Genomic DNA, 17022 nt, shown 5'->3' with positions numbered 1-17022 from the left:
TTAATTAGATGAGTCTATTATGGTTGTATTTATGATATGTAATTTCTTTTGGAGCCGAATATTCGTGGGAAAGGCATTGTGACCGATTGATTGAGCTTGGTTCAAAGTGATTGAGCTTGGTTCGAGGTAAGTGGCTTGCCTAACTTTGTGTAGGGGAAAATCCCCTTAAGATTTGAAACTATTGTGATATGTGAGCGCTGTGTACGTGAGGTGACGAGTACGTACATGGGCTAGTTGTGGTAAAAACCCGATTTTCTTACTAAGCAGCAACATGTTTTCCTGTTATTTTGAGTTATACCATTTTAATGAGTACAAATCTATTTTATTCTTAATTAAGTTATTCCAATATGTGTAGCTATCATGTTTAGTCTATTACAACATGTCTACGTGTCTTAATTGTTTATGTGAATTATGTGCAGCATGCTTAGTGAATTTCCCGCTCCTTCCGTGACTGATACCTAGCCTAAATTGTAAAACTTTCATGATGTAGTTGTATTTCTATCTTTCGCGCTGCATATTTACTTTGGGACTACGGGACGGTATTTCGGGAGATCCCCCTGTCTTGCATATTTATTTTGGGACTACGGACGTATTCCAGGAGATCCCCCAACACTGCATATTTACTTTGGGACTACAGACGTATTCCGGGAGATCCTCTGTACTGTATATTCATTAGGGACTACGGGACGGTATCCCGGGAGATTCCACATTGTGTATACCTTGTTCTGAGCCGAGGGTTCCCTTGACTGTTAAATTACTTTGAAAAAATTTCTTTAACTGTTTACCGTAAAACTTACTTATATCCTTTTACTGTTTAATTTATTATATTTATTCCGGTAGGGACTTAACCTGACCTCGTCACTACTCGACCGAGGTTCGGCTTGGCACTTACTGGGTAATAATTTTGGTGTACTCATGTTACTCTCTGCATATGTTTTTCGTGTGCAGATCCAGGTGCACCTTATGGGCCGCACTATCAGTGAGTCGGGACAGCTTTGGAGACTTCAAGGTATATTTTTCATGTCCGCAGACCTCGGAGTCCCCTTCTACTCTTTCTCATGTCCATTATCTTCTGTAGTTTTCCTTGTTAGACTCTGATGTATAGAGACGCTAGATTTTTTCTTTCTGTAGTTTGTGATTCACGATGTTCCGGGTTTTGGGATTTGTTGTGTATTTTTGAATAATTGGTTAAATTCATATTTTTTATTTTATTATTCCGTAAAATGTTAGGCTTACCTAATTGTAGAAACTATCCCATCACGACATCACACGGAGGGAAAATTGAGTCGTGACACCCTTAGTATGTGGATCCACAACAATGGAGTTTGTATCAATATATTGTATAGACACCTAATCACTTCGAACTCTTTCTTTAACAACCAGGAACTGTATGTCAATGTGATTTGACTTTATCAAACTCCTGTTGTTATTGAAAGATAAGACTGCTAGTTTATTGCCACAAAATAACCTAAGTGTCCTTTCAACTTATCCATAGATTCGCAGCCAGTGGAAAAATTGTATAGTCATATTCCATAATTAGATACTACATAATATGTTATAAATTAACTTTCATGGTGAAAAGAGCTATGAGTGTTCATTTAACACTCTTCCGTATATAGCTCATCAACAAAGTATGTTGTCACGAACCAAAATTTCTACCTTCGGGACCATGATGGCGCCTAACATTTCACTTACTAGGCAAGCCAACGTTAGAATAATTTAAACCATATTTAACAATTCATTTTAATTAAATAATAAAAAAACCAACAACCAGAATAATATATGAATTTAAATGTGCAAACCAAAAATAATACAATATCTAAATACCATCCCAGAACTGGAGTCACAAGTGCACAAGCTTCTAGAATAATACAAACAAGGGTCTGAATAAAATAAAGGTGTCTGAAAGAAAGCACACAGCTAAGATAAAGTAGAAGGGGACTTCAGAGCTGCAAACGTCGTGCAGCTATACCTTAAGTATCCTCTGATAACTGAATCCGAGCAATTCTACAGTACGCCGCTGGGACCAACTCCGGGATCTGCACAAGAAGTGCACAGTGTAGTATGAATACAACCGACCCCATGTACTCTGTAAGTGTCGGGCCTACCTCGACGAAGCAGAGACGAGGCTAAGGCAAGTCGCTTACGTTAACTTGTACGCAATAGTAATAATAACAACAGGAAAAGAAGTAAGACCGGTAACTCATATCAATAATTGAAGTCAATTCAGCAGTCATAATCATTCAATAAGTTTTTGTTGCGGCATGCAACCCGCTCTAACAATATAAACTTAATATACAATCTATTGCGGCATGCAACCCGATCCAACAATATAATCTTTCAATTAAATTTCGTTGCGGCGTGCAAACCGCTCCAACAATATAAACTTTCAATAAATCCGTTGCGGTGTGCAATCCGCTCCAACAATATAAACTTAAAATATAATCCGTTGCTGCGTGCAACCCGCTCCAACAATATAATTTAACAATTCTTAAATGTAAAAATATTCCAATAAATATCACATTAAATAAGAAATTATTAGGCAACAAGGCATACAATGATTATAATTTGGGAAACAAGTAATGACAAGTAGTAATTAATTGTGAAAATCAGGGAGAAAACAGGTAATTTAATGTGCTAAATGTCAAGTAGCAATTAAGACGCACAATTCAAATAAACATGTAGCAATTATAGCATAAATTCAAGACATAATATTGGACAATGAATATGAGATAAATAAGTAATATAATATTTAATTCATGATTTAAAATAATTTATGATTATTAGATAAATATGCAAACAATCAATTTGACGACGTATAGGCACTCGTAACCTCGCCTATACGTCATTACACATGAAATTCACTTAACAAATAAATCAAGGGTTCTATTCCCTCAAGTCAAGATTAACCACGACACTTACCTCGTTTCGCAACCAAATTCAAGAATCCAATAAACTTTTGTCTCGCGAATTGGTGCCTGAAAGCTTCACATCTAGTCATAAATAGTTCAATACACTCAACATGAATCGTAGTAATTAATTCCATATTAAATTACAGATTTTTCGGATTAAAATCTGAAATTCATCTCAAAAATAATAGTGGGACCCACGTCTCGAATCTCGAAAAACTCATGAAATTCGAACACACATTCCGAGACGAGTCCAATAATACAAAAATTATTGAATTCTGACATCGGATTGTCTTTCAAATCCTAAATTTTTGTTTTTGAAAAGTTTTACAAAAATCCCAATTTCTTCCATCCAAATCCGAAATAAATGATGAATATTGACATGGATATATGAAATACAATCACTTGCTGATAAAGAACACTTACCCAAGTCGAATTCATGAAAAACCCCTTTGGAATCGCCCAAATCCTAGACTTAAAACTCAAAAATGAGTAAAAATGGCAAACTTTCACTTTTAAGCGTTCTGCCTAGGCAAGTCGCATGTGTGAAATGCGACTTTGTCTCATATTTCCAGGCAAACAAAAACTGCTACCAACCTTCAGTAAATCGATCATAACTTTCTGTAAAAATATCCAAATGATGAATGGTTTACCACTCTGGAAACTAGAATCAAAGGGATACAACTTTCGTGTTTGAAAATCTCTAGATTCCCTATGGATTGCGAGATATAAGCTTTCAAAGTCAGCTCTATGCATCAGAAATTCGCACACTGTTGTAGGCAAAAACTGCAGTACCAGTCATTCTGTATTCATTTTACACATTTCGGCAAGAGTTTTGTATTTTCCAAATAAATGACATAACAGAGTTATTCCAATTTTTAGAATTGAATTTCGACCCCAATATCAATAAAGTCAACTCCCGGTCAAACTTTTCAAAAATCTTCTATTTTCTAACTTTTGCCAAAATGCGCCAAATTGTCCTATGGACATCCACAACCAAATACGGACATGCGCCTAAGTCCTAAATCACCATACGAAACTATTGAAATCATCAAAATTCCATTCCGGAGTCGTTTGCTCAAAAGTAAAATCTCCCGTCAAACTATAGAAATTCAAGCTTTATAAAATCAAACCTTTTATTTATTTATTTTCAAAACCTAACGGAAATGTGCCTACACACCTTGGGAAAACTTCAACTTTAGTACACAAGTCACAATTATTGTTACGAAGCTGAACAAACTCTCGGAATCCAAATCGGGACCCGGTATCAACAAACATCCAATTATGGCCAATTTAGGAATTATTTAAACCTTTAAATTTCTAATTTTCATCAAATGGCGATAATTCGAGCTATGGACTTTCGAATTTGATTTCGGGCATACGCCTAAGTCCCAAATCACAATACGGACCCATCGGGGCTGTCAAAATATTGATTCAGGTCCGTTTGTTCAAAATATTGACCGAAGTCAACTTAAGTGAGTTTTAAAGCACTATTTCACATTTTTATCATTTTTTCACATAAAGGCTTTCCATAAAAAAATATACGAAATGCGCACGCAAGTCGAGGAATATTGAATGGTACTATTTGAGGTCTCAGAGCACAGAATTAAATGTTAAATTTAAAGATGACCTATCGGGTCATCACATATGTTATATCATATCAACATCTAGTGAAGTCGATATCTGAATACCTGATTATCTTCAACTTTTTCGACTTCCTTTATGTGAGCATAAAATATTTGTTCTCTATACTTACCTTTTGAATCCTTAAGCTGCTTTCAAAAGATAAGTTTATAAATTATTTGAATATCTGCCCAACATCCCTAAATTAAATGAGATATTCGGACGCATACAAAGCTGATTATACACGAGACAATAAAAAGAATATACTTACTCCTACTAAACTTGTGGCATACACAATAATTAACAAAATTTATCTCAAAACCAAATAAGACAATAACTTGATGAAATAAGTAATAATATTTACGAGACACTTTCTTAAATCCATAAATGATTTTCTACATTGAAATTTATTCTTGAGGTTGTAGAGTTTGTTCTTTGGGAACTACTTCTTGAAGAACTGGTTGAATGTTATTGTCTTTGATCCGAATCTCCTTCTTGAATAATATCAGGTATAGAAAGTTGTTCCTAAGCATTGACAATAACAACTAGAGGAATACCAATATGTTCCTCTTCAAAGACAAAGTCCTTAACTCTCTCTCTCTCTCTCTCTCTCTCTCTCTCTCTCTCTCTCTCTCTCTCTCTCTCTCTCTCCCCCCCCCCCCCCCCTGCAAACTCAACATCCTCAAAGAACCTCACATTATTGGAAAAAGTAGCCTTAGTAGTGGGATAAAAATTCTGAAATATTGAGGGGATAGAAAATAGGGATAATATTATAGGACGAATGTCTCTTAATTCTCCTTTAAAGATATGACCTAATCTCTCGTGCCATAAAGAAGTTGTCTACTGGATGGTTAATTTACCCTTATTACCAGTTATGTTAACATGCAAGGTTCATTCAACGAAATAACCATATCAAGTAAGTATAGGTTATTGTAACCTGATAAAGAACCGGGACCAACCAATTTTGAATTATGAAAGAGACTAATTTTTTTTAATTTCCAAATAAATAAAAATAACGAAACTTGTCTAAAATAGAAACAGAAGTCAAATCCCCAAAAAAAAATGGTGCAACATAAGTCTCGTTCAAATTCAAATAAAATCGGTTCTTAACAACACAAATTCAAATAAAATCGATTCTTAACAACAATCTAAAAGTTTCAATTGCTTCGACTTCCTCCGACTTGTTGTCACCATCGTAGATGTATCTTTTACCATCATCAGGCTTTCGATAGTTTAGGCAACCCTGCTTAGACACAGTGATGTGAATTGTTATATCCCAGAATCTATCCACCATATGTGTCTTGGTACCAAAGTCAAATTAACCTTAGAACAAATAAAATTAAGAGGTATACCTTTCTTTGTACGACATGCGTAATAGTTGGTATAATCCTTCTTCGTATGACCTTTAGCTTTACAAAAGAAACAACCATTTGTAGTTGGTTCCTGATTGTTTGTTTTGTGTTGGTGTATCTACAGCATCCTTATTCTTTCTCTTCTTGTCCTTGCTTTTGTCCTTAGGCACATCGGCTAAGTAAGCACTTTCTGTCTTTTCCTGATTCAGTCTATCCACTTCATGAATACAGTGCGAGATGAGCTCATTTAGAGACCAAGTCTCTTTATGACAGTTATAGCTCACCTTAAACTGGCTAAACTGTAGTGGAAGGGATATCAAAATCAAGTGCACTAGCAAGTCCTCAGAGAGGTCCAACTTAAGTGCTTACAACTTAGAAGCAAGATGAGACATTTTCATAATGTACTCCCTGATGTTACCTTTGCCTTGATACCTCATTGAAGTCAGACTTGTCAAGAGTGTACCAATCTCAGCCTTTACACTCTTGACAAATACCAGCCATAAATTCTTTAGCCATCTTAACCTTATCGAACATAAGTGCTCTTGAATGTTTTTGGAATGACTTTCTTCATGATCATCATACACATGCGATCTGATCTCTCCCACCTTTTCATCTCCCTCTTTTCATTAGAGGTACTCTTATCTGTAAGAGATGGTGGCGAATCAATCCGTAACGCAAGCTCTCAAATTCTTAACTTGTCGTAAAGAGGTGTTAGCCAAAGAACTTCATAGTTAATCTACTTTGTTTTTTGGTTAAAAAAAAACTGATTTACCAAATATTAAAATAATCACAAAAAATCAATAGCAGCCTTTTATGGCCTTTTCCTGGCCACATATTCCAAACGGCGATCAGACCTCCAATTTGGAACTACGGGATAGACTTAGTAGAAGCAATGAATTTGAACATGAATCTTTTTGTTTTACCCTTCAAAACGTCTTAATGATTTAACATAATATAGGCTTTTGATATCAATTGTTAGAACCAAATTACTTTAAAGATAAACAGCGTCATCTTTTACTCAAGATTTATCATGTCAATTCATCAAGAATAAATACCAGATGCGGAAACGTACCTGAATCCATCAGAACGACTCGAATTCTTCAGTCTAGCGGTTAGTAGTCTTCCAAATCAATACGTAAGCCGTAATCACCTTCCTAACGATGGAATGCTAGAAAGAAAACCCTACGTCTGATTTGAGGAACATAACCCTATTAATAGATACATAAATTTATGTATTTCTAATTTAGCCCATCATTAAATTAGAAACTATATCCGGGCCTATCTACACATAAAACCACGTACTTTAGAAGGCGTCTTATAAACTCATTTAACTTTAAAAACCTTAAAAGATCACTTTCAATTTGGGTCTAACCTTTTAACAGCAGCTAATATACAATTTTTTAGTATTTTCTTCCTTGTATAGAGACTCCATGTGTCACTGAGATCTAATAATGCCAAAATAAGTTCTTGAAATGTGAAAGCGCAGACTACATGTGAACGCATATAAGGACTCTATAACAGAGAGTTTGATTAATAAAAGTACTTGGTTCTTCATATGGTATGGTATAGAGATGCACATTCAATGATTGACTATCGTACGATTTTTAATTTCAGCTTGTTTAGTGAGAGCTCCTTATCAATTAATTACTTATTAAGGTAATCGTAATACATAACGAGTGGACTTCATCTTTTTTTCTTTTTTAGGGGGCTTTTCTTTCTTTTGTCCCTTTCGATTCATCTAGACCAAAATAACGACAAATATAGAAGTTATCCATGTTGGAAATTATTAACATTGTCTTAAATATTTAAATTTAAAAACGAGTTAAGCAATTATAGTTGGTAGACACGATTAATGCCTCTTGCCAGGTTGGTTCGAAATTTTCAATTATCAAATCAAACCAATGGTGTCGGGTTTTTAAATTTATAAACCAAACCAAACCAACCTCGTCGGGTTTTTGAATCTCGATTTTTCTTGAGTTTTTTGGGTTTTCGGGTTTTTTTGGTAAAGTCTTCATAGCATAAAATATGTAACTTGTACTCCAAAATATTTCTTAAGTCCTAGTAAAATACAACTATATAATGTATTTTCCAAGAAACTAACACAATAATATGAGATAAGTCATAGCATTATACTAAAATATTAAATAATAAAGATAAAACAATAAAATTTCATAAAATAGATATTGCTAATTAATAAGCTATAATGAAAATTAACATAATCTAAAAATACTATATAGGTCATGCTAAAATAAGTATAGCTAATAAGTACTAATATTAATTATATAACTAAGCACTAAAGAAAAAGATAAACTAAGTTATGCATTTTCATTATAAACCAATATAAAAGTAAAATAATTATCCAACGCTATTGTGATTCCTAGTATTAAATTAATTTTTTTTTTTTAGCATTAGTATTGATTTGAACTTTGTTTGAGTTACTACATTTATAGGCTTTAAAATTTATTTCCGTTCAAGAATGTTAAGTCTAAACTTCAAATAATATGTTAAAAGATAAAACTGTGAAAAAGTTTAAGAAATATTTATAAATTACATTACAATAAATATTTATATGTATAAAATATTTTTAAAAATTATATAAATGTACTATCGGATTGGTTTGGTTTCGGTTTGACTTTTTTTAGTTAAAACCAAACAAAACTAATTATGGTCGGGTTTTATTTTCCAATACCAAACCACATCAGTTTTTATTTCGATTTGACTCGGATTATCGGTTTAGTGCAGTTTATCGGTTTTCTTTGTACACCCTAGTTGGTGGATACGATTAGTGCCTCTTGTCTATTGAATTTCATATTGGGCATGAATCACTTAATATTTTGATATAAATTAACTTAAAATCGTTTTACGTTTCTTCAGGAGGTCATTTATAAATTAAGGGAAAAAAGTGAAAGGGTAAATTTCTCGGGGATATAATGATGAAAAGCAAAGCAATAATTCAGGTAAATAACATAGAAAATAAAGAAATCGATTAACACGTCTTCACTGAATATTCAGTTAGTGTGGAAAGCTTATCACTAGAGTCAAGACAGTGAAGCCAGTCTCTTTATAGGATCTATGCCTTGACCTTGAAGCCCAGATATAATTGTTTTTTTTTTTTTTTGGGGGGGGGGGGGGGAGGTGGGGTTCCATTGTTAATCAGAAACACGGCTTAAGTTGTCTGGTCGAACTGCATATATATATAAGAGAGGAAATATTAGAGTGCAAGAGAGAGTATAAGCAAAAGAAATCAAATTAAGAAAACCAAGAGAGAATATATATAGGTGTTCCAAAGAAAATGGTGAGAACTCCTTGTGTTGACAAGCATGGAATTAAAAGAGGCGAATGGAGTAAAGAAGAAGACAACAAACTAAGAGCTTTTGTGGAAAAAAATGGTCATCCGAATTGGCGCCAATTGCCTAAATATGCTGGTTAGTATATAGTATATATATATATATGGAGCCCCAAAATTCTTTTATTTTTTCTTTCTGAAAGTTCTTATTTCTTTTAGGATATTTTTCAGGTCTATTGAGATGTGGGAAAAGCTGCAGACTGAGATGGATGAATTACTTGAGGCCCGGTTTGAAGAAAGGCAATTATAGCAATGAAGAAGAGGAGCTCATTATTAAATTACACAATGAACTTGGAAACAGGTAGAAATTACATTTGATTAAACTAAGTTGTACTATTACATTTTGAGTACGCCTTCTATATAAATTAAATGTTCTAAACATAGTATTCAAATCTTGCAGATGGTCAGCCATAGCTGCAAAATTACCAGGAAGATCGGACAACGATATCAAAAACCAATGGCATGCTCATCTTAAGAAACGTGCGAATATAATATCATCAACGTCAACGGAGCAATTTACTGAATCTTCACAGTTTGTAAAATCTCAAAATGAACACTCTTCTAATTATAAAGTTTCAGAACAGGAAGCTGGCTGTGATATGAAAGAGTTGCAATCTGCTAGTGTTAATGCCGTTGACACTTCAGTAGAGGTTTCATCAAGTGATTTATATTCGAGTTGTTCCCTTTTAAATGGAATGGATTGGATTGAAGAAGATCATATCAGGTCAATGGAAAAACTTCCAGCAGATTTCTTGAACTTTTGTTGGACAAATCCCATCGACAATTTTCAGACAGAACCCTTTGACAATTTTCAGACAGAACCCTTAGACCATTTCTGGAGACAACCATTCTTTTAATTCTTAAATACCTCAACCTACAACAAGTTCTTACTTAATACATTCTGCAAGTTTTTGAAAGAACGACGAGGAGAGAGCATGTGTGATCAATGACATATCAGAGCTTTTAATTAAATTTTTTATTTTGAATGATAATGAATGATAATATTAATTTTTTTACCTCATAAATGAGTACAATAATAATTGTTTACCCAATACCAAGCTTGTCACTTGTTTTAGTCAAATTGTTTTACTATTAGATAATTGATCCTTCCTCCACGTCCTAAAAAGATACTTTTATTTTTTGTTCCCCACCAAAAAGACATTTTATTTAGAAAATTAAATGTCTACTTGTATTATACAAGTAATAATCCACTCGTCATTGAACTCTTTTGGATCCGCGTTTTGGGTTAAAACTGTCTGTAACACGACGATATCCTATGACGTAGTTCTCATGCTGATTGATGACCTCATCAATAAACCAACAACACTGGGTATCTAAAACCACTAGAGTAGTATTTATTTATTCGTTAAAATTGCTCAAAATAATGTAATCGATCTGAGTATGTTTTTTTCTTTTACTATTATTTGACACTCAATTATTTGGTTCAATGAAGAAATCTCAACTATGGATTCTCTAAAAGCTCCATGCATATGTGCGTCGTACGAAATGCATCCAAAAATTATTAATGAGGAAAATTGAAAAAAAGAATAGAAATTTTTATTCAAATATCCACTTATATTTACTTTTTTTCCTAGCTAGTATTAATAGATTATAAAATTAACTGTACATGGTTATATATATATATATATATATATATATATATATATATATATATATATTGATTATTTTTAATTTAAACTATTGGATAAACGATTATTTAGATTAATTCTCGTTCTTTTACCTCTACTGCTTCATTTATGGTGCTTAATCTTTGCATCAATAAGAATTCCATTGACTTTCCCTTAAAAGGTGTAAATGTGAAAAGGTTTATTTTATAATATCTGTCATCAAATTTCAGCTATATATTCAAGAAATAGTAGTATGATAGGCCCTCTTCAAACCATGCCCTCCATTCACCCCCTCCTGGAATACAACGAGAGACAGAGAGGAGGGAGACGCACAATAGTTGGGTCGTTTTGGTTACCGAGATTAGAATATTTTTAATGGTATATAATTTGAGATCACATTTCTTTCGTATTTATTTATGGATATTAATTAATATCGATATAATTTTTATATCAGAAATTTATTAATCTCTCTGTTTTATATCAAAAATTTATTAATCTTTGTTTCAATTTATGTGAACCTATTTGACTGGATACGGATTTTAAAAAATAGAAGACTTTTGAACTTGTGGTGTAAAATAATACACATATATTTTTTGTATCTATAAATCATTGCATAAAATAAAATTATTTTTAAATATGTAAATGAGTCATTCTTTTTGGCATGGAGTAAAAAAAAAAATTCACATTGAAACGGAGGAAGCATTATTTTTCCCACATTCGATGTGAGATTATAAACAATCATAGGATTGTAATTTCCAGGATATCTTAGTTAGCAACCAAACCAACCTTACTGTTTTGCATCCGAAGTCTCTAAACCTTAGCATTGAGATTAGGATATATATGAAGCCCAAAGGCTCTACATTAATTTAAGCGGTATGTGAGCGATTATTTATGTTTACAATTATACTCTTTTGGCATCTAGTGGATGCTCCAATATTTCAGTTATTTTAGTTTTCTTTGTTATTGCTCCGCTCAAATTATCTTAAGTTTACCTACACTAAGATCTCGTTGGATAAGATTTACTTAGATAAATATATTTGTTTCTTATTATTTATATAATGGGTTTAAGAGTTTAATTTTGGCATAAAGGAATTTCACCATTTTACAAGTATATAACTTTAAGACACAGAAGATGTATATGTGGTTAGTTAAATAATATTACAGAGGTATTTAGAGTAATTTAACCTAATTTTTGGCAGGTCACAAATTCTACGACTTCATAGACAGAAAAGTAAAATAAAAGAAAAGAAAAGAGCAGAGCAAAAAAGACTTGGTTTAAGTGGCAGTAACCGGGGTGTTGTGCAGGTTGGGATATTCGAGTGAAATGTGAACACTGAATAGAAGAAAGGGCAGACTACATGTGAAGTCCTAATTAAGGACTCTATAACAGATTCCCGGTTGCTAAAAGAAGTTATTCCTAACATTTATATCATTCAATTATTGACCTATCTTAAGATTTTTAATTTCAGCTTGTTTAGTGTTCTGATACTCCATCTCTTCCATTATACTTATGTGAAAGTGGTTGACTAATCACGAAAAGTTACAGAAATTTTTTTATATCTAATTTTTTTTATGTAAATTAAACATGGAGTAGTAAGTACCAAAATTATTTTTAATGAGTGGTAATTATTATATATTTGTCCTGATATTCTTATCATATTTGGTTTTCTTATCTCTTAAAGGAAATGGCAACATATTTATCGTAATTGAGATTTTCTTTTCTTAGAGGAAAATTATAAATATCCCATATTTGGCTAGTCCCTTTTCTTGGAGGAAAAAATTTAAACTACTATAAATTGAGAATCCTTCATTCTCATTCAACATCATCTACAATGTAGTCATAAGGGATTTTCAGAGTCGTGTTTAGGGGGAGAACTTTATGGACATGTGTTAGTGTGTCGCTTATGTTTACCTCTTCATGGGTTTGTTCTCTCGATATTTTGTACTCTCTTTTATATAGTGGATTGGTCATCTCCATCCGTAGACGTATGTCAATTGACCGAACTACGTTAAATGTTTGTGTCTCTATTAGTAAATTTCTCTTTAATTTGTTATCTGATTTATCGTCGTTCAAGGTTTGCTTTACTAGCTTCCGCATGACACCTAATTTTTTTTATCCTAACAGTAATAAGAGCTTTGTCTTTTTCAATTTCTCTTCTTATAAAAAGAATTGTGTTTATATCAAGTTGTCTCAACAAGCCATGTCATTAAGGTAAAAAGGGAATGGTAAGATTAAAGAGTATTTCAAACGTGAAAATTGTTACTATATTCTTTTAGAGAAATATTTTTAAAAAATAAATAAATATATATCACATAAAATGGGACCAAACGAGTATTAAATTGATCGTAAATACGGAAACGACTACTTTTCTTTCGGTTGTCCTTTTCAATTTACCAATTTAATAGACCAAAATAACGACAAATAGAGAAGTTGTCGTGGACCTTTTTCAAAAGGTCACAAATGTACCTAGGAAAAAAATTCAAAGGTTAATTTCACGGGTATATAAAAAGCAAAGATATAATAATTCAGGTAAATAACAGAGACAATAAAGAAATCGATTTACACGTCTTCAATTCGATTTACTCTCTTTATTGGATATTCGTTGTAATTGGGTGGTAGGGTGGGGGTGGTTCTATTGTTTATTCTGAAAACAAAACAAATTCTTGTTTGGTTTAGTTGAGGGATAAATTAATAAGAAACACGGCTTCAGTTGTCTACTCGAATCACATATAAGAGCAGACAGTTTAGACTGCAAGTTAGTCAGATACAGTTTAAGGTAAAGAAATCATATTGAAAAGCCTAAGAGAGATATCGAATAGTGTTATTAATCTGTATTTGTAAAATAATTTTGGAAAAGATAAACTAACATATAAACAGAAATGTAAAAGAAACAGAATTTAATCTGATCCCACTGAATTCACAGTGTTTCGTTAAGGAATTTAATCCCCTCCTATTACCCAAGGTTGTGGATTATTTCCTCTCAGAATAGAATAAATTACACACTGGTGTAGCGATACGTCAAACTCCAATGTTTCAGCGAACACAAAGATCGGTAGCAAATCACACTTATTATTGTTTTTTTTGTATTTAAAACAATGCAAAAGAAAGGAGGAGAAGTAAGAAATTCGTATTAAAAATCTGAGAGAATGGACTAGTATTTATAGCCAATGTTGAGTTCAAACTGAAGAGGTGCAACTCTTCAAATCCGAAGAGGTGCAAACTGTTTCTTCAAATCTGAAGAGGTACAAACTATTTCTTCAAATCCGAAGAGGTACAAACTGTTTCGGCCATATTGTAAATGTCTTTTATAAAAAGCGAAGGGCATATACTATTCTGTTGGATTTAATATTAATATTCCGTTTATAAAAAAACGGATATTTAATAATATTTCCGAAGCCGTAGCCGTAGCCGTAGCCGTAGTCGTAGTCGTAGTCGTAGCCGTAGCCGAGCCGAGCGAGCGACGACGGCGCGAGGCTTGCCTTCTTCTTAACTCTTTAAGAGCTAGAAGAAGTGCAATTGTATATATACCCATCAAAATTTTTTTCTCTTCCAATATGGGACAATGTCCCTTTGTCAAGGAAGGGAAACTCAAATATTTCAATTTTCCTCCATTTCCTATTCACCCTCTTTTAAGCTACATTTAAGCTTTAAAAAAAATCCAACAATCCCCCACATGAATGGGGAATGGCTATATCACGAAAATATGCATGAAAAACTGTGTGATTCGCAAGCAAGGATTAATTGCATCTAGATAAGTAGATTTTTCTTTGAACTTTCTGTAGTAAACTTATGTCGGATATACTCGGTCAATCGGTAGATTTGATATCTTTGAACCGTCAAACTTTGGTGTATACCTAGACAACTATAAGTCACACAACCAACCCTTAACCGTCTTTGGCTCTCATTTTTGTGTTCGTTTCAGCTATGAACACCGTATGGTTTCATAAGTGCGTAGAGAATTGGCCTTACAAAATTCTCCTTGAAGCGGCTAACACTTCACACTTACATAGGCGATTCCTAAATGTGTCATCCCGTAGATACACTATTTGATATACACCGTATCAAATTTAAAAATCATTAAAAAGCCTTAATGTTTTATCCTTGGTACTGAACATTGTCTCATCACGAGAATGGATCAAACCTTTAGTTGATAATGTTGAACCGTCATTAATGAATTTGTTTGATCTCCTTGAACCTAGATCTTGGAATCTCCAGTCTTCTAGGTAGAGTTACCGCTACAATGGCTTGTTCTCGGCCATAGTCCTATTCCCCTCGATGATTTCTTAACTACCTCTCTAGTTAGGCCTTTTGTAAGTGGATCCGACACATTATCGCTTGACTTTATATAGTTAATCGTGATAATTCCTCTATATATTAATTGCCTAACGATTTTATGTCTTCGTCGTATATGGCGAGATTTACCATTATACATCACACTCCCAACCCTTCTAATTGCCGCTTAACTATCGCAAGTTATGCATATTGGTGCCAATAGTTTGGGACAAAATGGAATGTCTTCCAAGAAATTCCGGAGCCATTCAACTTCTTCACTGGCTTTATCTAAGGCTATGAACTCAACCTCCATTGTAGAGCGGGCAATACAAGTTTGCTTGGACGACTTTCAAGATACCGCTCCTCCACCAATAGTGAATACATATCCACTTGTGGACTTAGAATCAGTTGAACCGGTGATCCAGTTTGCATCACAGTATCCCTCAATCACCACAGGATATTTACTGTAGTGCAACGCAAAGTTTTGTGTATGTTCTAAATATCCTAAAACTCGTTTCATTACCATCCAATGAGATTGGCCTGGATTGCTCATGTATCGACTCAATTTACTTATAGCACAAGCTATATCTGGTCGTGTACAATTTATGATATACATTAAGCATCCCAATACACGAGCATAATCCAATTATGATATGCTTTGGCCTTTGTTCTTTGCTATGCAAGATTCACGTCAATTAGAGTCTTTACAACTTTAAAACCTAAGTGCTTGAATTTTTCAAGTACTGTCTTAATATAATGAAATTGTGACAATGACAGACCTTGAGGAGTCTTATTGATCTTAATCCCAAGAATTAAATCAGCAACTCCCAAGTCCTTCATATCAAATTTGCTAGTTAGCATACGCTTAGTCGCATTTATATTGGCAATGTCATTACTCATTATCAACATATCATCCAAATATAAGCAAACAATGACTATGTGATTTGGTACATTTTTAATGTACACACATTCATCACATTCATTTATCTTAAAATCATTTGACAACATTGTTTGGTCAAATTTTGCATGCCATTGTTTGGGTGCTTGTTTTAGTCCGTAAAGAGACTTAACAAGTCTACATACCTTCTTTTCTTTACCTGAAACCACAAACCCTTCAAGTTGTTCCATGTAGATTTTTTCCTCCAAATCTCAACTTAAGAAGGTCGTCTTAACGTCCATTTGATGAATTTCAAGACCATAAACAGCAGCTAATGCTACTAACATTCGTATGGACATAATTCTTGTAACTGGAGAGTATGTATCAAAATAATCAAGACCTTCTCGTTATCTATACCCTTTGACTACAAGTCTTGCCTTATATTTATCAATAGTGCCATCATCTTTTATTTTCCTTTTAAAAATCTATTTAGAACCCAAAGGTTTATTTCCAGGAGGAAGATCAACCAATTCCCATGTATGGTTGTTCAATATGGATTCTATTTTACTATTGACTGTCTCTTTTCAAAACAATGATTCCGAAGAAGGCATAGCTTCTTTAAATGTTCGAGGCTCATTTTCCAATAAGAAAGTCACAAAATATGGTCCAAATGAAGTAGACGTTCTTTGATGTTTACTACATCTTGGATCCTCCTGATTAAATATACTTTCTTTTGTTTCTTCCCGAGTTCATTTAGATTCTTCATCAATCGACTCACATTCTTTTTTATACGGATATATATTTTCAAAGAACTCAGCATTATCTGATTCTATAATAGTATTATTGTGAATGTCGGGATTTTCTGATTTATGAACAAGAAATCGATATGCTTTACTATTGGTCGCATATCCTATGAAAACACAATCAACGGTTTCGGTCCTATTTTTACTCTTTTGGGTTTAGAAACTTGCACTTTTGCCGAACACCCCCACACTTTAAAATAATTCAAGTTAG

At 33.3% G+C, this 17022-nt stretch overlaps 1 protein-coding gene across 2 annotated transcripts; it reads left to right on the top strand.

Moving 5' to 3' along the window:
* The first annotated feature begins 9095 nt into the window (after positions 1 to 9095).
* On the top strand, positions 9096 to 10278 carry LOC107772310 (transcription factor MYB63-like). Of its 2 annotated transcripts, none has more exons than XM_075229447.1 (3): positions 9096 to 9309; positions 9390 to 9531; positions 9631 to 10278. In XM_075229447.1, the coding sequence occupies exons 1-3, from the start codon at positions 9177 to 9179 to the stop codon at positions 10085 to 10087; spliced, it is 732 nt and encodes a 243-aa protein (XP_075085548.1). In that variant the 5' UTR covers positions 9096 to 9176; the 3' UTR covers positions 10088 to 10278. The 2 variants fall into 2 exon arrangements, with proteins under 2 accessions (XP_075085548.1, XP_016447291.1); XM_016591805.2 differs by having other exon boundaries at positions 9097 to 9309; positions 9402 to 9531.
* Positions 10279 to 17022: the final 6744 nt, after the last annotated feature.

Source organism: Nicotiana tabacum, chromosome 2 (assembly GCF_000715075.1).
Source record: "Nicotiana tabacum cultivar K326 chromosome 2, ASM71507v2, whole genome shotgun sequence".
Taxonomy (NCBI): Eukaryota; Viridiplantae; Streptophyta; class Magnoliopsida; order Solanales; family Solanaceae; genus Nicotiana; species Nicotiana tabacum.
The sequence above is the reverse complement of the archived record's forward strand: the minus strand, read 5'-3'. Positions and strand labels throughout refer to the sequence as shown.